The sequence below is a fragment of the Mobula hypostoma genome, chromosome 3 (genome assembly GCF_963921235.1).
Source record: "Mobula hypostoma chromosome 3, sMobHyp1.1, whole genome shotgun sequence".
NCBI lineage: Eukaryota > Metazoa > Chordata > Chondrichthyes > Myliobatiformes > Myliobatidae > Mobula > Mobula hypostoma.
This window is the reverse complement of record NC_086099.1, coordinates 154,194,674-154,218,672: the sequence shown is the minus strand read 5'-3', so window position 1 is coordinate 154,218,672 and position 23,999 is coordinate 154,194,674. Positions and strand designations below refer to the sequence as shown.

Genomic DNA, 23,999 nt, shown 5'->3' with positions numbered 1-23,999 from the left:
TATCATACAGTTACACACATAAAAGTTGCTGGTGAACGCAGCAGGCCAGGCAGCATCTCCAGGAAGAGGTGCAGTCGACGTTTCAGGCTGAGACCCTTCGTCAGTCTTGACGAAGGGTCTCGGCCTGAAACGTCGACTGGACCTCTTCGTAGAGATGCTGCCTGGCCTGCTGCGTTCACCAGCAACTTTTATGTGTGTTGCTTGAATTTCCAGCATCTGCAGAATTCCTGTTGTTTGCGTATATCATACAGTTATTTGTCGAGCAGTTGAACATGTCTATCTTTCTGATGTAGCCAGCCATTTCTACTTTTGGTTTGTTTCTTTTTATCACCCCATACTCATTGTTTATGAGCCCTTAAAAAAACAGGAGCCGGGATACCTATCTCCTTAGTTTATTTTAGTGAGGTGCTCACATATGACGTGGTGGCTTAATGACTTGTACCATTCACATACTACTTCCATATAACCCATAATGAATTATGCAAACAGCCAAGGAATGCTAAATCAAACAATATATTTACAATATTACTCAAAAGTTACTGAAATATTCAATACATTACGCTCTAGTCTTTTTGAAATGAATGTTAACATTGCATTTGCCTTCCTTAATACTGACCTGTTACGTAAGCGGCAACAATGAATATCAATCGAGACAGGTTATATAAAAACAACCAAACATTTATTAAACACGTATAAACGATAAGGGAAAAAAACAAAGGAAAACTTCAACCGGAAGTTAACAGATATGCAGCCGTTCACCAACTCGCCACTCGGCTCTGGTTCTTAAAGCGTTAAATGCGAAAACTATTCTTAAAGCGATACTGTCAGATATAGTTCTTAAAGCGATAACTTGGAAAGTCCAACAGTTTTACACATTCAATTGGGAGAGACTTCTCTGGAGAAGGATTTCTTCACAGACGAACCTTTACTGCTGGTTCTGTCCACAGGATTCATGATGCCGAAAATAAACAGTTTAAATCAACTGACTTTAAATTCCTTTATAGAGAGAGAGAGAGAGAGAGCACCTTTTTACATGAACTCCTTGCTCTTTCTGGCAAGAGTTATCTTGATGCAGGTACTCCTCCAACAAAGACTCAATAAGGTCGATTCTTTATTAAACTGCCAAACGATGCCGACTTTTCTCGATCCTTCAATAAGTTCTTCACTCTCCCTTCAACTGTTGGAATTGAGTAAATTGGAACATCCAGCCACAAATTTCCAGTCCAAATAATATGGAATCTTTCAACAGAACGCACAACCGTTTTAAAAATGAAACTGCGTCACGAAAACAAACGCAACAGAAACGCACACACAACACATTCTACCTAGAAACCTACAAACTCAAAAATCCCACTGTGTCACCTGAGTCGACCCTTATATAGTCACGGGGCACATGTCATCACATGACCTCACATTGACGGGAAAATCACATCAGGTGACCTCCAAAAGGCCGTTACATCATTCTCACTAAAAAAACACAGATCTCCTTGAGCATGTAATACCTCCCTCCAAAAAAAATTTTGGTCTCTTGAAGAACAAAATTTTAACAATTTATACAAAAAAAACAAAGGTATGAAATTTACAAAATACACAATGCATACGATCTTATCTTTCAGTCCTTTACGAACTAATGTACAGTAGGAGTGTTACAAATGTTAAAATATCACTCCAAAAAAAACAAATTTTCATTATACATTTAACATCTAGACAAACAATCAGCGATCGCATTGTCTTTACCCTTAATATGAGTGATCAAAATATTGTACTCCTGTCACATTAAACTGTATTATTAAATTGGAGTCTAATTTCTTTAACCCTTTTCCTTAACTGTCACAGTGGCATGACCATATTCACTTTCAGCTAAGTTAATAGTTAAGTTAGCTTTTGAAAGTCTCTCAAATAGTTTCTCCTCCGCCGCAATATGTGCTTTCCACGTATTATTCCCTGTAACTAAATCATCAATATAGGCATCTGTATCTTTTAATCCCTGAATCACGCCATTAATCATCCTCTGAAAAGTACTTGGTGCATTCTTCATCCCAAATGGAAGAACATTATTTTCATATAACCCAGATGGGGTTACAAATGCTGAAATCTCTCTACCTCTAACCATCAATGGAACACACCAATAACCTTTTAACAAATCAATTTTTGTAAGGAATTTGGCCTGTCCAACTTTATCCACACAATCATCTACTCTAGGGATTGGATATGCATCGGTCTTTGTCACAGCATTCACCTTTCTGTAATCCGTACAAAACCTAATACTATTGTCTGGCTTAGGCACCATAACACACGGTGAACTCCAATTCGAATTAGAATGTCTAATAATATCATTCTCTAACATATTCTTAATTTCTTGTTCAGCAAGTTCACATTTTTCCCTGTTCATTCAATACGGATGTTGTTTTATGGATTTTGCGTCTCCAACATCTACATCATGCTTAGCTACGGTGGTTCTTCTAGAGATGTCTGGAATACATCTCTATATTTAAAACTTAACTGTTTCATCTGCTCTCTCTGCTCTGGCTGTAAATGAGTTAATTTTTCATCAATATTTTCCAGAATTTTCGAATTTGGTAACCTGGCTGAAATAATGTTGGGTTTAAAATGAGTTTCGGATGAATCCTCCAGTAAGTTTTCATTAAGATCAGACTCATTATTGATCACAACAGTCGTAGTAGCAACTTCTCTCTCATAATACGGTTTTATCTTATTTATATGACACAGCTGTGTTGTCTTCCTCCGATCTGGGGTTTTTACCACATAATCCACCTCATTTACCTTAGATTTAATCTCATAAGGACCATGGAATTTGGCTTGTAATGGGTTTGTTTGCACTGGGAAAAGAACCAGCACCTTATCTCCAGTCTTAAATGACCTCAACCTAGCTTCCTTATCATACCACAGCTTCATCTTCTCTTGAGCTAACTTTAAATTTTCCTTGGCCAAACTACAAGCTTTGTACAATCTGCCTTTAAATTTCAAAACATAATCTAGCAAACTAGTGTGTACTTCTTTATTAATCCACTGTTCCTTCAACAAAGCCAGAGGTCCTCGAACTCTATGTCCAAACACAAGTTCAAAAGGACTAAAAACTAATAAATCCTGTACTGCCTCCCTTACTGCAAAAAGTAGTAAATGTATACCTTCATCCCAGTCCTTTTCATTTTCTACACAATATGTCCTAATCATAGTTTTTAGCGTAGAATGCAATCTCTCCAAGGCTGCTTGTGATTCTGGATGATATGCTGAGGAAATAATCTGCTTTGCTCCCAGTTTATAAACTATCTGCTGAAACAACCCAGACATAAAATTACTACCTTGATCTGATTGTATTTCCTTAGGCAATCCAAAATAAGTGAAGAATTTCATAAGAGCCTTTGTCACAGTTTTGGCTGTTATATTCCTAAGAGGTACTGCTTCTGGAAACCTAGATGCTGTGCACATAATAGTTAATAAATATTGATGTCTAGTTTTAGTTTTTGGCAAAGGACCTACACAGTCTACAATGATCTTTGAAAACGGCTCACCAAATACAGGAATTGGTTGCAGTGGGGCCACTGGAGTAACCTGATTAGGTTTACCAACAGTTTGACATGTATGACACGTTCTACAAAATGTCACCACATCTTGTCTTAAACTAGGCTAATAAAAATGTTTAGAAACTTTGTTCATAGTTTTCTTTACCCCTAAATGACCACCCAAAGGAATACTATGAGCCATAGTTAAAATCTCATTTTGGTAAATTTTAGGAACAACAACCTGATGATTAACTTCCCATTCCTCACTAGCAGGAATTGTAGGCGATCTCCACTTTCTCATTAATACCCCCTTCTCAAAATAATATCCAACTGGTACTTTTCCAATTTCACTATCTGGAAGAGCTTGTTCTTTTAATTTAACTATCTCAGGATCTCTACCCTGCTCTGCTATCAACTCCTTCCGAATAAAGACTAATCTTCCTGATCAGACTTACCACCAGAATCCTGATCAAATAGGGTAGGTAAGAAAGTTTCTGATACATCCTCAAAATTCGAATCTTGATTTGAATTGCCATGGGAACAACCTTATCCTTTACATCAGTCTTTTTAACCATAGCTCTTGTTACAACAAAGGAAGAATCTGTGTTAGTATCCTTCTGTGGTTCCTCAGAATTTGAATTGATTGTCAAATGCACTTCAGGGAAAAACTTGTCCACCTGCTAAATCATTCACTAACAAAAGAGAAACATCATTCACAGGTAAACTGGATTGTAGTCCTACTTTAACAACCCCTGTAACTAATCTTGACCTTAAATTTACTCTATGTAAATGTACTGGCATAAGGGCACTCTCTACTCCTCTTATATAATTTACCTCACCAATGTCAGACTAATCACTAAACCTTAGCACACTGTCTAATATTAGTGATTGCGAAGCTCCAGTATCGCTAAATATCCTTATTGTTACTGCATTGGATCCTTCTTTCAAGGATACAAATATCTTCCGTTATAAAAGGTTCATATCCCTTCTTAACTTGGTCAGACTCTGACACACCTTCATCAATATTTTCTAAATCCTGTGGTTTTCCAGGTTTTCCAATATGCTGCACACAAGCATCTGGGGCCACTTCTTTCTCTTTCCGTTTCAATCGGAAGCAATTAGCCACTACATGTCCAGGTTTCTTACAATAATTACAAATATTACCAAAATGTCTTTGTTTCACATGTCTCCTTTCGTCTTTACTTCTCTCACTAACTTCAGAATTAATGTCTGATTTACCTTGACTCTCTGGGCTAGTTTTCTTTTAAAAAGTTTTACCTGGAGAAAATTTATTCTTGTGAATTAAAACATACTCATCAGCCAACCTAGCAATCTCCTGCAATGTAGCAGTGTCCCATTCATTTAAGTATGTTCTCACTTCAACAGGAATGCTTTTTTTATATTCCTCCTAAGAGGATGCAGGGTGACTTGGATAGGTTAGGTGAGTGGGCAAATTCATGGCAGATGCAATTTAATGTGGATAAATGTGAGGTTATCCACTTTGGTGGCAAAAACAGGAAAACAGATTATTATCTGAATGGTGGCCGATTAGGAAAAGGGGAGGTGCAACGAGACCTGGGTGTCATTATACACCAGTCATTGAAAGTGGACATGCAGGTACAGCAGGCAGTGAAAAAAAGGCGAATGGTATGCTGGCATTCATAGCAAGAGGATTCGAGTACAGGAGCAGGGAGGTACTACTGCAGTTGTACAAGGCCTTAGTGAGACCACACCTGGAGTATTGTGTGCAGTTTTGGTCCCCTAATCTGAGGAAAGACATCCTTGCCATAGAGGGAGTACAAAGAAGGTTCACCGGATTGATTCCTGGGATGGCAGGACTTTCATATGATGAAAGACTGGATTGACTAGGCTTATACTCTCTGGAATTTAGAAGATTGAGGGGAGATCTTATTGAAACGTATAAAATCCTAAAGGGATTGGACAGGCTAGATGCAGGAAGATTGTTCCCGATTTTGGGGAAGTCCAGAACGAGGGGTCACAGTTTGAGGATAAAGGGGAAGCTTTTTAGGACCAAGATTAGGAAAAACTTCTTCACACAGAGAGTGGTGAATCTGTGGAATTCTCTGCCACAGGAAACAGTTGAGGCCAGTTCATTGGCTATATTTAAGAGGGAGTTAGATATGGCCCTTGTGGCTAAAGGGATCAGGGGGTATGGAGGGAAGGCTGGTACAGGGTTCTGAGTTGGATGATCAGCCATGATCATACTGAATGGCGGTGCAGGCTCGAAGGGCCGAACGGCCTACTCCACCTATTTTCTATGTTTCTATGAAATGTGAACTGAAACTGGGCAACAAAATAATTGAACATTGAAGTTCAATTACTAAGGGAGAACGATAACATCTGACGGTGGGGCTGATGTTGAAATTAGAAGGATTGGGGTTGCTAAATGTGTGTTTGACCAAGATACGAAAGAATAACATAAATTCTGTGGGTATGAAATGGAGTGTTGCAGTGCTACATTCATCCCACACTGACGTAAGGAAGCAAATGTTGAACAATATCAAAGCAAAATGAGGGAAGACTTGGAGCTGTAGGAATGTTGTTCTTGAGAAGAATGATGAAAATATCGTGGAGGGACAGAGTAACAAATGAGGAAGTGTTGCAAAAAGCTGGAATGAGAAGTGAGCTGATATGATCAACGAGGAAAGAGAGGCTCAAACATCTTGCAGGGATGGGAAAAATTGATGGAAGAAAAAGTTGCAGTCGACAGCACATGATATTCATAAGGTACATCAGGGATGGACAGGCAGAAGTTTTGAAGAGAGAGAGATATTATCTGAAAGAAGTTTGTTTTTTATATTATTAGCTAGCTTTACTTTATATTTAATCTTGACTCATTTTATTTTTTTTTAACTGCCCTGTTGGTTTTTAAAAGCTTCCTCAGAGAGTGGTGGATGCCTGGTATGTGTATGGCGGTAGAGGTAAACACAGCTGAGGCTTTTAAGAGATATTTGGAAAGGAACATGAGGAAGATGGAGGGTATGGACATTGTGTAGGTAGGATAGATTGGTTTTTGGATTTTTTTTGATTTACCTTTTTAGCTGGTTCTGCACAATGTTGTGGTCCAAAGGGCCTGTTGTTGTGTTGTACTGTTCTCTGGGCCTATTTCTGTAGCTTAACGCTAATTTTTGCTTATTATAAGCCTTGTCTTTAGCTTTTATGCTGTGTTTGTTATGGTTGCCTCATCCACCCTTTACAAAGCTGCTTCTTTGGGATGAACTGATCCTGTGTCTTCAAAATTACCCCAAGAAACTTCAGCCATTGCTGTTCGTCTGTCATCCTGGCTAGTGTCTCATTCAAACCAACTTTGGGCAGCTTCTCTCTCAACCCTCTGTAATGCCCTTTACTCACTGTAATATTGATACATCTGATTGTAGTTTTTCCCTCTCAAACTACAGGGTGAATTCTATCTTATTATGTTCACTGCCTCCTTAAGTGTTCCTTTACCTTAAGTTTCCTAATCAAATCTCGCTCATTACACTGCATTCAATCCAGAATTGCCTTTTTCTTAAAGGGCTTGATCACAAATTACTCTTAAATGTCACCGCGTAGGCATTCTACAAATTTCTTCTCTTTTAGTTGACTAATAGAGCAAAATCAGTACAGACACTTAATGCAGATAATGGACAGCCTTCATGCAATGCTTTTGACAATTGCATCCTCCAAGTCTTCATTTCCATTGTAACATACAAGATGATTGTTAAAACCTTCACATTCATCATAGCCCTAATTTGTAGAAGTAATAAAATAGTTTTATTTTTACAAATGTTTGTAATTCCCACCTGTTTTTGGCATCTCCATGTCTGAATCCTTGAAATTGCAGTCAGCAAGATAGTTTTGAATTGTCCTACTGTTTTCTTTTTGCAACTATTAGTGACAAAAATCACTTTTTTGACATAAACATAAAATTGATATTTAAAAATTGTTCTTTCTAAGTATGACCACTGGCCATACAACTGGCACTAGATAGGAACTGTTTGACAAAAGTCTCCTGTCCCAATTAAGCAGCATAGTGTTCTAAATATACAAAGGGAATCCTGGCTAATTTGTCAACTAGTTTTTGTTCTTTAAGAGTCATCCCAAATAACCAGAATCCCATTTAACCAGAATCCACTGTACTTCAGAGAGCATCTGAGCTTTTGAAAATTTATAATTAACATTTATTATCAATTAATTTTGTTACTCTTGTGTTTTTAGGTAACCCTCATAGTGGGAATACGGCCAGCAAACTGACACGTCATACTATCGACCATGTTCGTTATAGGTATGTTAAAATGATATCTTTTAACCTATTAAAGCAACACATATCAAAGTTGCTGGTGAACGCGGCAGGCCAGGCAGCATCTCTGGGAAGAGGTACAGTCGACGTTTCAGGCCGAGATCCTGACAAAGGGTCTCGACCTGAAAAGTCAACTGTACCTCTTCCTAGAGATGCTGCCTGGCCTGCTGCGTTCATCAGCAACTTTGATGTATGTTGCTTGAATTTCCAGCATCTGCAGAATTCCTCTTGTTTGCATTTTTTAACCTATTTATCTGTTTCTACAAATTACACTGTATTAAGTTATTCAGGTTGTTGGTGTCTCTCCTGTGTATTCTTCATTTTCTGAAGCCTCACATCTATTGAGGATTTCCATATTTGTGAGGTTTCTTCAGACTTGTCTTCTTGCATATTTGTGAGTTTTGAGCTTTTTTTTAAATTGCACAAACCCTTGCAAATATTGTGTAAGAATTTATTTGCGTACCCATGGCTAAATATTTGAGTTAGATTAACAGAGCACAAATTTATAAAAACAGAATTCCAATTTGTAATTCCTTACCTTTAATCTTGCTTGATTGCAAAAATAACTAATATTTCCTTGTTTGTAGTGGTGTTTGGATTTAACTTCCATCTTGATGATTTATAGTTTATAAGACCTGGAAATTTTGTCTAAAACGCAAGATTACGTTTTTTTTTTCCCATCCTACAGTGATATCAACGTTGCCTAAGTTCTTCCTGTGACCCAGGCTTTGAGTCCTGGCAGCATTCTTTTAAATCTTTATTGCACTCTTTCCAGTTTAATTACAGTTTTTCTCTTATGGGAAAATTGGAATTGTACACAATACTCTTAAGTGTAGCCTCACCAATGTCTTCTCTTGTATAACTACATCAAGTGTGGCCTCACCAACATGTTTTGTTGACTTGTAATTTATGGCGACACATTCTAAAAGTTGTTTTCTTATTAATGTAATTTTTATAAAATCCTTTAGAATAAGTTGTAAAGAATATAAATTTTTAAAATAGCTTCTGGCACAAAATTCATTTATATCTATCATTTTTCACTTGAGTAAAGCATGTATAATTTTTGAAAAGCATATCATTATTATAAGTTGTATCAATCAGATTGTTTGCAATAGAAATATGGATTGCTGATGTATTAGCGATCACTGTACTTGCATAAATACAGGACCGTTGTCTCAAATCAAGGTTAGAATATACTTGTGAGAATTCCGACAAAACTGGCATTTTAAAAATTATCACATAAAAGTTGCTGGTGAATGCAGCAGGCCAGGCAGCATCTGTAGGAAGAGGTGCAGTCGACGTTTCGGGCCGGGACCCTTCGTCAGGACTAACTGAAAGAAGAGATAGTAAGAGATTTCAAGGTAAGAGGGGGAGGGGGAGATCCGAAATGATAGGAGAAGACAGGAGGGGAGGGGTGGATCTAAGAGCTGGAAAGTTGATTGGCAAAAGGGATACCAGACTGGAGAGGGGAGAGGATCATGGGACGGGCAGGTATGCATGTTGTTTCAGTCAGAAATTGCAGTTATGTGTAAAACTGCTGGATTTATGGCAAGGTGCATGGAAGTTCCACTGGTCACCACAACTACTCACTGTCTTGACAACCTCTACTAGGATCTATTGTATATAGTGTCAGAATCAGAATTAGGTTTATTATCGCTGGCATTTAACATGAAATTTGTTAACTTAGCAGCAGCAGTTCAATAAAATAAAAAATATAGAAGAGGAAAAAAATCAATTACAGTATCCATATATTGAATAGATTAAAGAACATGCAAAAAAGTGAGGTAATGTCCAAGTGTTCAACGTCCATTTAGGAATCGGATGGCAGAGGGGAAGAAGCTGTTCTTGAATCGCTGAGTGTGTGCCTTCAGGCTTCTGTACCTCCTACCTGATGGCAGCAGTGAGAATAGGGCATGCCTTGGGTGCTGGAGGTCCTTAATAATGGATGCTGCCTTTCTGAGACACCGCTCCATGAAGATGTCGTGGGTACTTTGTAGGCTAGTGCCCAAGGTGGAGCTGACTAGTTTTACAACCTTCTGCAGCTTATTTCAGTCCTGTGAAGTAGCCCCCTACTCCTTCCCCCCCCCCACCCCAGTACCAGACAGTGATGCAGCCTGTCAGAATGCTCTCTACGGTACTTGTATAGAAATTTTTGAGTGTATTTGTTGACATACCGAATCTCTTCAAATTCCTAATGAAGTATAGCCGCTATGTTGCCTTCTTTATAACTATATCGATATGTTGGGACCAGATTAGATCCTCAGAGATCTTGACACCAGGAACTTGAAACTGCTCACCCTCTCCTCTTCTGATCCCTCTATGAGGATTGGTATGTGTTCCTTCGTCTTACCCTTCCTGAAGTCCACAATCAGCTCTTTCGTCTTACTGACGTTGAGTGCCAGGTTGTTGCTGCGGCACCACTCCACTAGTTGGCATATCTCACTCCTGTATGCCCGCTCGTCACCACCTGAGATTCTACCAAAAATGGTTGCTTCGTCAGCAAATTTATAGATGGTATTTGAACTATGCCTAGCTACGCAGCCACATATATATAGAGAGTAGAGCAGTGGGCTAAGCGCACACCCCTGTGGTGTGCCGGTGTTGATCGTCAGAAAGGATATATTATCACCAATCCGCACAAATTATGGTCTTCCGGTTAGCAAGTCGAGGACCCAATTGCAGAGAGAGGTTCAGAGGCCCAGGTTCTGCAACTTCTCAATCAGGACTATGGTATTAAATGCTAAGCTATAGTCGATGAACAGTATCCGGACATAGGTGTTTGTGTTGTCCAGTCGTTTGGAGAGCCATTGAGATTGCGTCTGCTGTTGACCTATTGTGGCGATGGACAAGTTGCAGTGGGTCCAGGTCCTTGCTGAGGCAGGAGTTCAGTCTAGTCATGACCTCCCTCTCAAGGCATTTCATCACTGTACATGAGTGCTGCTGAGCGATAGTCATTCAGGCAGCTCACATTATTCTTCTTAGGCGCTGGTATAATTGTTGCCTTTTTGATGCAAGTGCAAACTTCTGCCTGTAGCAGTGAGATGTTGAAAGTGTCCCTGAATACTCCCACTAGCTGGTTGGCACAGGTTTTCAGAGCCTTATCAGGTACTCCATCTGGGCCTTCTGCCTTGCAAGGTTTCACTTTCTTTAAAGACAGCCTAACTTCGGCTGATGATCAGAGTGATCAGAGTCATCAGGTGCAGAGGGATCTTCACAGCGAAAAGGAAATTGCCTTTTAAACTCACGAGAGAGCATAGGACATAAACTTTTTGCTGTTGATGTTTCTGTAGCAGGCAATTTCTTTTTTTCCGTGCTCAACCCAGCACGGATGGAAAGCGTGCCTGGGGAGCCAGCTGGGTTCGAACTCGGAAGCCTTCGCTCCGAAGTCCGGCGCTGATGCCACTACGCCACCAGCCGGCTGGGATCTTCACAGCTGTAGTTATTTCTGCCTTTCAAAGCAGGCATAGAAGGCGTTGAGTTCCTCTTCTAATTTAGTTAAAAGGCCAGATCTTTTCCAGAATGTGAATAGAAATGTCAAATAGAAAAGGAATTAAAATTGGAATTTTTTGCCCTGAAGAATGATCAGCTTTCAACGTTTGGGCGTTACAATCTTGGATACAGCCTGGTTCATCATCGGCACACCTTTCCCACCAATGAAAACGTCTACGTGAAGCACTACCTCAAGAAGGTCATATTTATCACCAAAGCTTGAAGTCCCAAACCACCAAGTTCAAGAACAGCTACTTTCTGACAACAATGATGTTATTGTACTGACCTGTACAACCCTAACTCAGCAACAAAACATTATGGACCTCTTCTTGTGCTACTATGAATATGTCTCTAATTGTGTTTATTTTTGCACTAACATCTTGTTTTGCACAGTTTTTTCCCCTCACTGTCTTATATAACTGATGTCTGATTTATGTTTTATGTTGTCTGAACCTGCGTGCCTGTGGTGCTACTGTAAGCGTGTTTTTCATTGTACTTGTGCCTCACCATATGTGTGCATGATAGACTTAACTGGCTTGATCATGTACAGCCGTCTATAAATGCAAGCAAGTCTTCAAAGATGGCAGTTTTGCTATTGCAGTACTCCAATCTAAGTTTTGCCCTCAAGTCTGTGGTTTGAGACAAACCCATGATCTCTGACATGCAGGTGAAAATTCTACTGTTGAGTTGAGGCTGATCAATAGAACTGAGGATGCAGAAGACTACAGATGTTATGATTTGGAGCAACAAACTATCTACTGAATGAATTCAGCATTTAGTCCTGATGTAGGGTTTTGTCCTGAAACATTGGTAATTCCTTTCTTCTCACAGATGTAGCTTGACCTACTTTTTTCCTCCAGAAGAATATTTATTGCCTTGGTAAGACTTGGTACTGACATGATACGTGTGGAACTGGACTCCACACCCCCACATCCTACCTATATTATTTATTTTGTTAAACAATAACAAATAATATTATTGTTTTGTATTTTGTAGGATTCTCCAGCTTTTCAACACCAGCCCAGAAGAGTATACAGTTATTTTCACATCAGGATGCACTGCAGCTCTTAAACTAGTAGCAGAAAACTTTCAATGGACCTGTGCAGAACATGGAGAAGCAAGGAGTCAGTTTTGTTACCTGACTGATAACCACACTTCTGTGGTGGGTATGAGAGGATTATCTGTTCCTGCTGGTGCTGCAACTCTTCCAATAAACTTGGATGAAATTCATGACGATAAAGACATTCTGCATGAAAAGATAAGCATGGCCCAGGAGGAAAATTGCCACATTCACCATCTGTTCTGTTACCCTGCTCAAAGTAATTTCTCAGGGACAAAATATCCACTTTCTTGGATAAGGGATATTAAATCAAAAAGATTGTATCCTTTCAGCAGAATTCCTGGGACTTGGAACGTACTAGTGGATGTGGCCTCATTTGTGTGCACTTCCCCACTTGACCTCAGTTTGTATCAGGCAGACTTCATCCCCATCTCATTTTATAAAATTTTTGGATTTCCAACTGGTCTAGGCGCTCTGTTGGTGAAAAACGAATGTGAACACATGCTGGGAAAGAAATATTTTGGAGGAGGAACAGCAGCTTCTTATTTGTCAACAGAGGATTTTTATGTCCCAAAACAGTCATTTAGTGACAGGTAAGTTACTATCCTTTCAGAAGGAAAATAAATCACTCTGAAATAGCTAGGATTATTTTGAGTATTCATTAAAGTGTATTTATTATGTAATTATTATGAAAAAGTAATTTTTCCACAGTCCATTTATCTTTAAATCACCATGCTTAAAGAAGATTTTACTAGAGTTTTTCGTGTTCTTGTCTTCAGATTCCTACTGAAATAGGTTGGGAATTTTTCAGACTACTTGTGTATGTTTTACTAATTGATCTGAAGTAAGATTTCCTGATGACTGGCAATGCATGAATGTTGAACCTGTACTTTGAAGGGAAAAGTTCATGATAAATATTTGAGAATCTTTTCCATTAACTTTTCTTTTAGCTCTTTGCTCTCCCTTGTTCTAATAGGCCGTTGCCTGTTTGAGTGCAAGATGTACTTTAAGATTTAATATTGAATATGCATTCTAAAAATCTGCATAGTAATTGGCTCATAACTTTGAGACCTCTGAACTTTGATCCTTGATCCACCGTTGCTTAATTTGAAAAGATTCATGTGGTCCTGTCAGAGAACGTTGTCAGTCTCCTGGACTTCCCACTCCTTTCCTGAGTTTAGTTCTTAGGATCACACCTTCCAAAATCATTTAGATGCTGAGCCACTTTAATTTCTGTTAGAGTATAAATCTGCGGGATGCAAGTTTTCATTTGCCAAAACACAAGCTGATGGTGTGACATATATTTGTCTGTTGTTGACTGTAGTATTAAACAGACACAAGGGGTTGAAGCTCTTTCATTGACAGTGGGTGTAAACTGTACACCTTTAGGTACCAGTTGTGACTTGATGGTAGCTTCCCCAATTCAGAGTTAGTTTTGGGCGAAAGTTGCAGATACTTGAGTATAATATCTTGGCTAATATTCCAGTTCTGCAGTAGAAAATACGGCACTGCTGATGATATCAATGAAGTGGTGAACTTAGATTTCACCTACGTTCACAGGTGGAGGTCAAGTAGCTTCCCAAAATTTTTGAACAAGAATTGGAAAAATCTTGAAAGCATTCCAGCTTATTTTGTTTTTCAACAGTGCTCAAGCAAATTATAAGATTATCCCAATAATATTTCTGGACTCTTTCTAGTGGCAAATTGCCTGCTATGTTTTATAGATTAGTCTTAGACTATAAGAATACTAAATTGGCTGCAGAGCACTTTGAGATGCTGCAAATCATGAACGTTCACACACTTTTCTGTGACAACATAATATAAATCTTATCTATAAACACACCACATAATTAATTATGTGAAGTTACATTTGACTGCCATTGATAAGTGGCCATGGCACTAGTAGCTTGTACATCTTCAATTTTAACTTGTGACCCCAAACAAATGTTTGCTAAACTTAAATATTGTTCTTCCAGAGATTGCAAACTTTATCAACTTCACAATCATGGTTTCACAATTGAGTGGAATAAAATCTTGGCCAAGCAGAAAGACTCTGCACAAGAGGACATCTGGTCCATTCCATTTCCTGAGTAAAAACAAACTGCTGGGGTGGGTCAACTATTTTTAGATAATGTAGCATTATGTGAAAAGTAATGATGTTCTCTTCCGGGACCACCAGAACTCAGCTTCTTGATCCACTGTCATTTAACAACAAAGATTCCAATGGTCCTTTGAGATAATCTTGTTCATCTCCTGGGCTGTCCTCTCCATCCATATGATTAGTTCATTGAACATATCCCCAGCAGTTTGTTATGCTGGTTTCCAGCATCTACAGTGTCTTGTATCTCCATTTCACTTCTGCTTTAATATCTGTAAGGAATTCTGGACAATAATTTTGTCTGCTTTCCTAACTTCATGGTTTACTGGCCATTACCTGGAAATCAATATACACACACACACACACACACACACACACACACACACACACACACACACACTCTCTCTCTCCTGCGGATGCTGGAAGTTCAAGCCACACACATCAAGGTTGCTGGTGAATGCAGCAGGCCAGGCAGCATCTCTAGGAAGAGGTACAGTCGACGTTTCAGGCCGAGACCCTTCGTCAGGACTAACTGAAGAGCTGGTAAGAGATTTGAAAGTGGGAGAGGGAGGGGGAGATCCAAAATGATAGGAGAAGACAGGAGGGGGAGGGATGGAGCCAAGAGCTGGACAGGTGATTGGCAGAAGGGATATGAGAGGATCATGGGACAGGAGGCCCAGGGAGAAGGAAAAGTTGGAGGTGGGGAAGCCCAGAGGATGGACAAGGGGTATAGTGAGAGGGACAGAGGGAGAAAAAGGAGAGAGAGAAAAAGAATGTGTGTATATAAATAAATAACGGATAGGGTACGAGGGGGAGGTGGGGCATTAGCGGAAGTTTGAGAAGTCAGTGTTCATGCCATCAGGTTGGAGGCTACCCAGACGGAATAAAAGGTGGTGTTCCTCCAACCTGAGTGTGGCTTCATCTTTACAGTAGAGGAGGCCATGGACAGACATATCAGAATGGGAATAGGATGTGGAACTAAAATGTGTGGCCACTGGGAGATCCTGCTTTCTCTGGCGGACAGAGCGTAGGTGTTCAGCAAAATGATCTCCCAGTCTGCGTCGGATCTCGCCAATATATAGAAGGCCACATCGGGAGCACCAGACGCAGTATATCACCCCAGCCGACTCACAGGTGAAGTGTCGCCTCACCTGGAAGGACTGTCTGGGGCCCTGATTGGTGGTGAGGGAGGAAGTGTAAGGGTATGTGTAGCACTTGTTCCACTTACAAGGATAAGTGCCGGGAGGGAGATCGGTGGGGAGGGATGGGGGGGACGAATGGACAAGGGAGTCGCGTAGGGAGCGATCCCTGCAGAAAGCAGCTAGAAGGGGGAGGGAAAGATGTGCTTAGTGGTGGGATCCCGTTGGAGGTGGCGGAAGTTACGGAGAATAATATGTTGGACCTGGAGGCTGGTGGGGTGGTAGGTGAGGACAAGGGGAACCCTATTCCTAGTGGGGTGGCGGGAGGATGGAGTGAGAACAGATGTGCGTGAAATGGGGGAGATGCGTTTGAGAGCAGAGTTGATGGTGGAGGAAGGGAAGCCCCTTTCTTTAAAAAAGGAGGACATCTCCCTCGTCCTGGAATGAAAAGCCTCATCCTGAGAGCAGATGCGGCGGAAACGGAAGAATTGTGAGAAGGGGATGGCATTTTTGCAAGAGGCAGGGTGAGAAGAGGAATAGTCCAGATAGCTGTGAGAGTCAGTAGGCTTATAGTAGATATCAGTGGATAAGCTGTCTCCAGAGATAGAGACAGAAAGATCTAGAAAAGGGAGGGAGGTGTCGGAAATGGACCAAGTAAACTTGAGGGCAGGGTGGAAGTTGGAGGCAAAGGGATTGAACAAGGGGGGGATAAAACAGTGTCGAGGTAGGCAGAAATGAGTTCGGTGGGGCGGGGCAAGGTAGAGGTCTGGCATACTGACCTCTACCTTGCCGAGGCACAACGACAACTCGCAGATACCTCCTCCTATTTATCCCTCAATCGTGACCCCACTAAAGAGCACCAGGCCATTGTCTCCCACACCATCACCGACTTTATCCGCTCAGGGGATCTCCCATCCACTGCTACCAACCTTATAGTTCCCACACCCCGCACTTCCCGTTTCTACCTCCTACCCAAGATCCACAAACCTGCCTGTCCTGGTAGACCTATTGTCTCACCTGCCCCACTGAACTCATTTCTGCATACCTCGACACTGTTTTATCCCCCCTTCTTCAAACCCTTCCCACCTATGTTCGTGACACTTCTCACGCTCTGAAACTTTTCGATGATTTTAAGTTCCCTGGCCCCCACCACTTTATTTTCACCATGAATGTCCAGTCCCTATATACTTCCATCCCCCATCAGGAAGGTCTCAAAGCTCTCCGCTTCTTTTTGGATTTCAGACCTAACCAGTTCCCCTCTACCACCACTCTGCTCTGTCTAGCAGAATTAGTCCTTACTCTTAATAATTTCTCCTTTGGCTCCTCCTCCCACTTCCTCCAAACTAAAGGTGTAGCTATGGGCACCCGCATGGGTCCTAGCTATGCCTGCCTTTTTGCTGGGTTTGTGGAACAGTCCATGTTCCAAACCTATACGGGTATCTGTCCCCACTTTTCCTTTGCTACATCGACGACTGCATTGGTGCTGCTTCCTGCACGCATGCTGAGCTCGTTGACTTCATTAACTTTGCCTCCAACTTTCACCCTGCCCTCAAGTTTACCTGGTCCATTTCCAACACCTCCCTTCCCTTTCTAGATCTTTCTTGTCTCTATCTCTGGAGACAGCTTATCTACTGATGTCTACTATAAGCCTACTGACTCTCACAGCTATCTGGACTATTCCTCTTCTCAACCTGTCTCTTGCAAAAACGCCATCCCCTTCTCGCAATTCCTCCTTCTCCGCCACATCTGATCTCAGGGTGAGGCTTTTCATTCCAGGACGAAGGAGATGTCCTCCTTTTTTAAAGAAAGGGGCTTCCCTTCCTCCACCATCAACTCTGCTCTCAAACGCATCTCCCCCATTTCACGCACATCCGCTCTCACTCCATCCTCCCACCACCCCACTAGGAATAAGGTTCCCCTTGTCCTCACCTACCACCCCACCAGCCTCTAGGTCCAACATATTAATCTCCGTAACTTCCGCCACCTGCAACGGGATCCCACCACTAAGCACATCTTTATCTTCCCCCCTCCCCCCCCCGCTTTCAGTAGGGATCGATCCCTACGTGACTCCCTTGTCCATTCGTCCCCCCCATCCCTCCCCACCAATCTCCCTCCTCACACTTATCCTTGTAAGCGGAACAAGTGCTACACATGCCCTTACACTTCCTCCCTCACTACCATTCAGGGCCCCAGACAGTCCTTCCAGGTGAGGCGACACTTCACCTGTGAGTCGGCTGGGGTGATATACTGTCCGGTGCTCCCGATGTGGCCTTCTATATATTGGCGAGACCCAACGCAGACTGGGAGACCGTTTCGCTGAACACCTACGCTCTGTCTGCCAGAGAAAGCAGGATCTCCCAGTGGCCATGCATTTTAATTCCACGTCCCATTCCCATTCTGACATGTCTATCCACGGCCTCCTCTACTGTAAAGATGAAGCCACACTCAGGTTGGAGGAACAACACCTTATATTCCGTCTGGGTAGCCTCCAACCTGATGACATGAACATTGACTTCTCAAACTTCCGCTAATGCCCCACCTCCCCCTCGTACCCCATCCGTTATTTATTTATATACACACATTCTTTTTCTCTTTCTCCTTTTTCTCCCTCTGTCCCTCTCACTATACGCCTTGCCCATTCTCTGGGTTTTTTGCCCCCTCCCCCTTTTCTTTCTCCCTGGGCCTCCTGTCCCATGATCCTCTCATATCCTTTTTGCCAATCAACTGTCCAGCTTTTGGCTCCATCCCTCCCCCTTCTGTCTTCTATCATTTTGGATCTCCCCCTCCCCCTCGCACTTTCAAATCTCTTACTAGCTCTTCTTTCAGTTAGTCCTGACGAAGGGTCTCGGCCTGAAACGTCGACTGTATCTCTTCCTAGAGATGCTGCCTGGCCTGCTGCATTCACCAGCAACTTTTATGTGTGTTGCTTGGAACAAAGTTTATTTCCTATCATATAAATCTAATTATTCATAATTTCTTTTTCATCCAAGGATTTGTCGAAATATGTCTAAGAACTCGGGCTTTTTATGGGCACTGAATTGATTCTTCTGCAGAATCTCTTAAAACATATATCTGTGTTCCAAGCTGGCTAAGGAATAATCTGCATGGATAAGCAATAATTAATGTCAGTTTAATGCCATTGTAATCAGATTGCAGGCAAATGCTGTGATTAATTTATTGAACCATTTGTGTGATTTTTAAAATATAATTTTCATTCCAGGTTTGAGGATGGCACAGTTTCATTCCTTGATATAATAGCTGTAAATCATGGATTTAATGCACTGGAAAAAATTACAGGTCAGTAATAATGTGTTACATTAACTTTTTAGTAATGCAATAAAAACTTTCTGTGGTAGAAGTGCACAAGTTGTTAAAGCTGCTGGTCAGGGTCATGGATCTGTTAATCTGTTTTCTCATTCACCATTCTGACAAAGGATCTTTGATCTAAAATATTAACTTTGTTTCTTTCTATACAGATCTGCCTGACCTGTTGAACATTTCTAGCATTTTCGTTTCTATTTCAGATCGGAATCAGGTTTAATATTACTGGCATATGTTGTGACATTGTTTTGCAGCAGCAGTACAGATTTTTTTAAAAAATGCTATAAATTACAATAATAAATAACTATAAAAATTAAATAAGTAGTGCAAAAGGAGATTTTTTTTTAAAAAAAATGCTTACTGAGGTAATGTACATGGGTTCATTGTCCATTCAGAAATCTGATGGCTGAAGGGGAAAAAGCTGTCCCCAAAATGCTGGGTGTCTTCAGGCTTTACAGCAGCGGTCCCCAACCACTGGGCCGCAAAGTATGCGCTACCGGGCCGCGAAGAAACGATATGTTGGCGATAGCAGTCAGCTGCACCTTTCCTCATTCCCTGTTGCACCCACTGTTGAGCTTGAATGCGCGCGAGGTCATTACGCACGCGTCATCCATGTCAGCGCGGGAAGGAGATCAACTCCTCGAGCTTGCAAATGATGGCGGGCTGAAAAGCATATTTGACATAACATCTCTGCCGGCATTCTGGAGTTAAGGCTAAATATCTTGAGATAGCCACGAAAGTGCTGAAAACGTTGCTTCCATTTCTAACATATCTCTGCAATGAATGCAACGAAAACTAAATTGCGGAATAGACTGGACATAAGGAACCTCCTTCGAGTATCGCTGTCTCCCATCACCCCTCGATAGGACCGTCTTGTTGCAGGAAAACAAGCCCAGGGCTCCCACTCATTCAGCGATATTGGTGTGCTGCAATGATTTTATATGTTCCTACGGGGAAAATACGTGCTGTGTGTTTAATATCCAAACGTTACTTAAAATGTTATGATGCTATTGACTTATATAACCATATAACAATTACAGCACGGAAACAGGCAATCTCTGCCCTTCTAGTCCATGCCGAACGCTACTCTCATCTAGTCCCACCGACCTGCACTCAGCCCATAACCCTCCATTCCTTTCCTGTCGATATACCTATCGAATTTTTCTTTAAATGATAATATCGAACCTGCCTCTACCACTTCTACTGGAAGTTCGTTCAACACTTACTTCAAACTCCCCTGATAAATGACTTATCGCTATATTCATACGAAGAAAATATGCGCTGTGTGTTTAATATTAAATTCGTTAGATAAACCCTTTTAGAAACGAAATTGAGTGTATTAGCCACTTATCAGTTTATAGCGTTCGTGGTTAACATTTCCCCCACCCGAACAGAATCACCAAAAACGATTTGTTGCAAAAAAAAATGGCACGTACACCCATGCGCAAATCACGCATGCGCACTGGTGCCCGCGCAAGGCTTCATGGTCATTGTAGTCTTTCTTGGGGTAAACCCAACGTATTTGACTGCTACTCTTGTTCGTTGGCAACCCTACCACCCCCCCCCCCCAACCCCGGGTCGGCCAGTCCGTAAGAATATTGTCGATATGAAACCGGTCCACAGTGTGAAAAAGGTTGGGGACCCCTGCTTTATAGGACATTGATAACCAGCACCATCTAGTGAGCCCATATCATCAATTTTAGATAACTGCACATTAACTTTAGTTGCATTTCAAGTTTGTTCTAGACAACATTAATTTTCAGAGCATAGACTTCATTTTGTGCATCTAAACCAATACTGATGAGTCTAGTTCAATCTTTTATAGAATCTACCATGTATTTTTGCTTCTCAGTTAAGTCATTGCTTATGATAGAGAAACATGATTTTCACAGGATACTGAGATCTTCTTTAAACAAAATCTCAATTTTTAAAAGCAACCATGTTAGCTGCATGATTCAGTTTAAAAAATATCACAAAAGTACAAGAACCTAACAGCTATGGTATTGCAAGATTCCAGAAAACAGCAATTTGAATCTCAGCCAGACAATGAACTTTGCTTGAATGGTGGTTCTTGGTTTTGAAGTTTGAACTGTCTGATTGGGGAGGGTGGAGATAGATTGGCCAATCAGAGCAAGAGTCCAGTTTTCTCTGTTGAAGCAAAGGTCTCCAAGCAATCATTGGAGCTTCTTGTTTTGGAGGTTTCTATCAACAGAAAATCCTCCAATTTCAGTTGTGAGGCTTGTGTTTTTTTTCAACAGCTTATTTCTTGGCTGCAAATGGACAGCAGACAAGAAATAGCTTTCCATTAGGGTTTGTAAATGTATGAACAACGTGACTTAAACATTTTAAAAAGACAGCAGCGGATTCAGACACAGCGACCACGCAGTGTCCGAGTGTAATGGTTCATCCATGTCCTATATGTCTTTGTTATGATCAGAAAATGCTGCTGGCTATTAAATATATTGTACATAGCAAGTCCACCTTGCCAGTAAACTATTAGACTGTAGAGGAACTCTGCAACTTGGGGTTTACTGTGTATGCCATTTCCTGCTATAGACATCCATGGAAGATGCTTTGGAAAGCGGTGCACAAGAAAAGAAAGGAGGGGTAGGCGAACTGGGATCTGGGAGTGACTTTGGTTGAAGCCCTTTAGCCAACTCTTCTGTCATTCTTGCTGGCAAATATCCATTCTCTTGAACAAGTGAGAGTCGAGGAACGATTGCGCACTCATTCTCACGGAATCTTAGCTTCATGACTCTATAGCCGAGCAACACACATCAAAGTTGCTGGTGAACGCAGCAGGCCAGGCAGCATCTCTAGGAAGAGGTACAGTCGACGTTTTGGGCTGAGACCCTTCATCAGGACTGCAGTCCTGACAAAGGGTCTCGGCCCGAAACGTCGACTGTACCTCTTCCTACAGGTGCTGCCTGGCCTGCTGCGTTCACCAGCAACTTTGATGTGTGTTGCTTGAATTTCCAGCATCTGCAGTATTCCTTGTGTTTGCGCCTCTATAGCCGATGTGGCCATCTGGCTGGAGCGTTTCAGTGTGTTTCGGGCTGACAGGAATCCAGTGATCTCAGGCAGGAGATTTCTTGAATAAGAACTGTTGTGTGGACGCTTTAGCAGTGGATCCCACCGTTCACTGACGACTGAGTTTATTTTTGTGAAATGCAGACAGTCTAATACAGGAGTCCCCAACCTTCTTTGCACTGCGGACTGGTTTAATATTGACAATATTCTTGCGGACCGGCCGACCCCGGGGGGGGGGTGGGGGGTGCGGGTAGGGTTGCCAACTGACAAGAGTAGCAGTCAAATACATTGTGTTTACCCAGAGAGAGACTACAATGACCATGAAGCCTTGCGCGGGCACCAGTGCGCATGTGTGACCTGCGCAAGCGTGTACCAGCCAATTATTTTTCTGCAAATCGTTTTTGGCAATTCTGTTCGGGGGGAGGGGTTAATCTCCACCGGAATATAGGTGATAAGTGGCTAATACACTCAATTTCGTTTCTAAAATGATGTATCTGACGAATTTAATATTAAACACACAGCGCATATTTCCTCGCATGAATTTTGCGATAAGTCAATTATCAGGGGAGCACAGGGGAGCTTGAAGTAAGTGTTGAATGATCTTCCAGTAAAAGTGGTAGAGGCAGGTTCGATATTATCATTTAAAGAAAAATTGGACAGGAAAGGAATGGAGGATTATGGGCTGAGTGCAGGTCGGTGGAACTAGGTGAGAGTAGCGTTTGGCACGGACTAGAAGGGGCGAGATCACCTGTTTCCGTGCTGTAATTGTTATATGGTTATATAAGTAAGTCAATAGCATCATAGCATTTTAAGTAACATTTGGATATTAAACACTCAGCGCATATTTTCCCTATATGAACATATAAAATCATTGCAACACACCAATATCGCTGAATTAGTGGGAGCCCTGGGCTTGTTTCCCTGCAACAAGACGGTCCTATCGAGGGGTGATGGGAGACAGCGATACTCGAAGGGGGTTCCTTATGTCCAGTCTGTTCCGCACCTTAGTTTTCGTTGCATTCATTGCAGAAAACTCTGCTTCGCAGAAAAATGTTGGAAATGAAAGCAACGTTTTCAGTGTTTTCGTGTCTATCTCAGGATATTTAGCCTTGACTTTGATCCAGATTGCCGGCAGAGATGTTATATCAAACATGCATTTCAGCCCGCCGTCATTTGCAAGCTGGAGGAGTTGATCTCCTTCCCGCGCTGACATGGATGACACGCGGGTGATGACCTCGCGTAAATTCAAGCTCAACAGTGGGCGTGTCGGGGAATGAGGAAAGGTGCAGCTGCCTCATATTGCCAAATCATATCGTTTCCTCGCGGCCCGGTACCGGTCCGCAGCCCGGTGGTTGGGGACAGCTGGTCTAATATACCGAGGAAGTTCACTACAGTTGTGTTGGTGGCTGTATCTATCCCCCTTCCCCCCCCCCATTCTGCTAATGCTGGCAAGGCACTGCGTGAGCTCCACAGCACCATCGGTGACTTCCAAATCAAACACCCTGATGGTGTCTTCATTGTTGCTGGGGATTTTAACCATGCAAACCTAAAGATAGTCCTGCCTAAATTCCACCAGCATGTTATTTTGCTACCAGAGGTGAAAATACACTAGACCTGGTTTATACTAACACACCAGGTGCATACAAAGCATTTCCTCGACCCCAGATTGGGCTTTCAGATCACTTGTCTATAATGCTAATTCCAGCATGCAAGCTGTGATCAAATGGCCCAAACCAGTTCTAAAGGCCTGAGGGGATGATCTCAGCGCGGCAAAACTGCTTTGAAAACACGAATGGAGAATGTTCAGGGAGGCCGCTACCTCCGGCAACCATGTTAACATTGAGGACTATGTGGATTCTGTGACCAGCTACACAGAGAAGTGTATTGAGGATGTTGCCATCACAAAACACATCCAGGTAAGAGCAAATCAGAAGCCATGACTCACTGCAGAGGCCTGTGCAAGGCTGAGGGATCATGATGCTGCCTTTAGATCAGGGGATGTGACCGCTCTCAGGGAAGCAAGAACTGTGCTTTCCCA

At 41.8% G+C, this 23,999-nt stretch overlaps 1 protein-coding gene across 3 annotated transcripts in view; it reads left to right on the top strand.

Moving 5' to 3' along the window:
* The window catches only part of mocos (molybdenum cofactor sulfurase), a 139,292-nt gene that overhangs the window by 10,437 nt on the left and 104,856 nt on the right, over positions 1-23,999 (top strand). For all 3 annotated transcript variants that reach the window (XM_063043925.1, XM_063043924.1, XM_063043926.1), the window contains exons 3-5: positions 7,743-7,809; positions 12,310-12,966; positions 18,831-18,907. In XM_063043925.1, the coding sequence (XP_062899995.1) occupies positions 7,743-7,809; positions 12,310-12,966; positions 18,831-18,907 (801 nt within the window). The remainder of the gene's footprint in view (positions 1-7,742; positions 7,810-12,309; positions 12,967-18,830; positions 18,908-23,999) is intronic.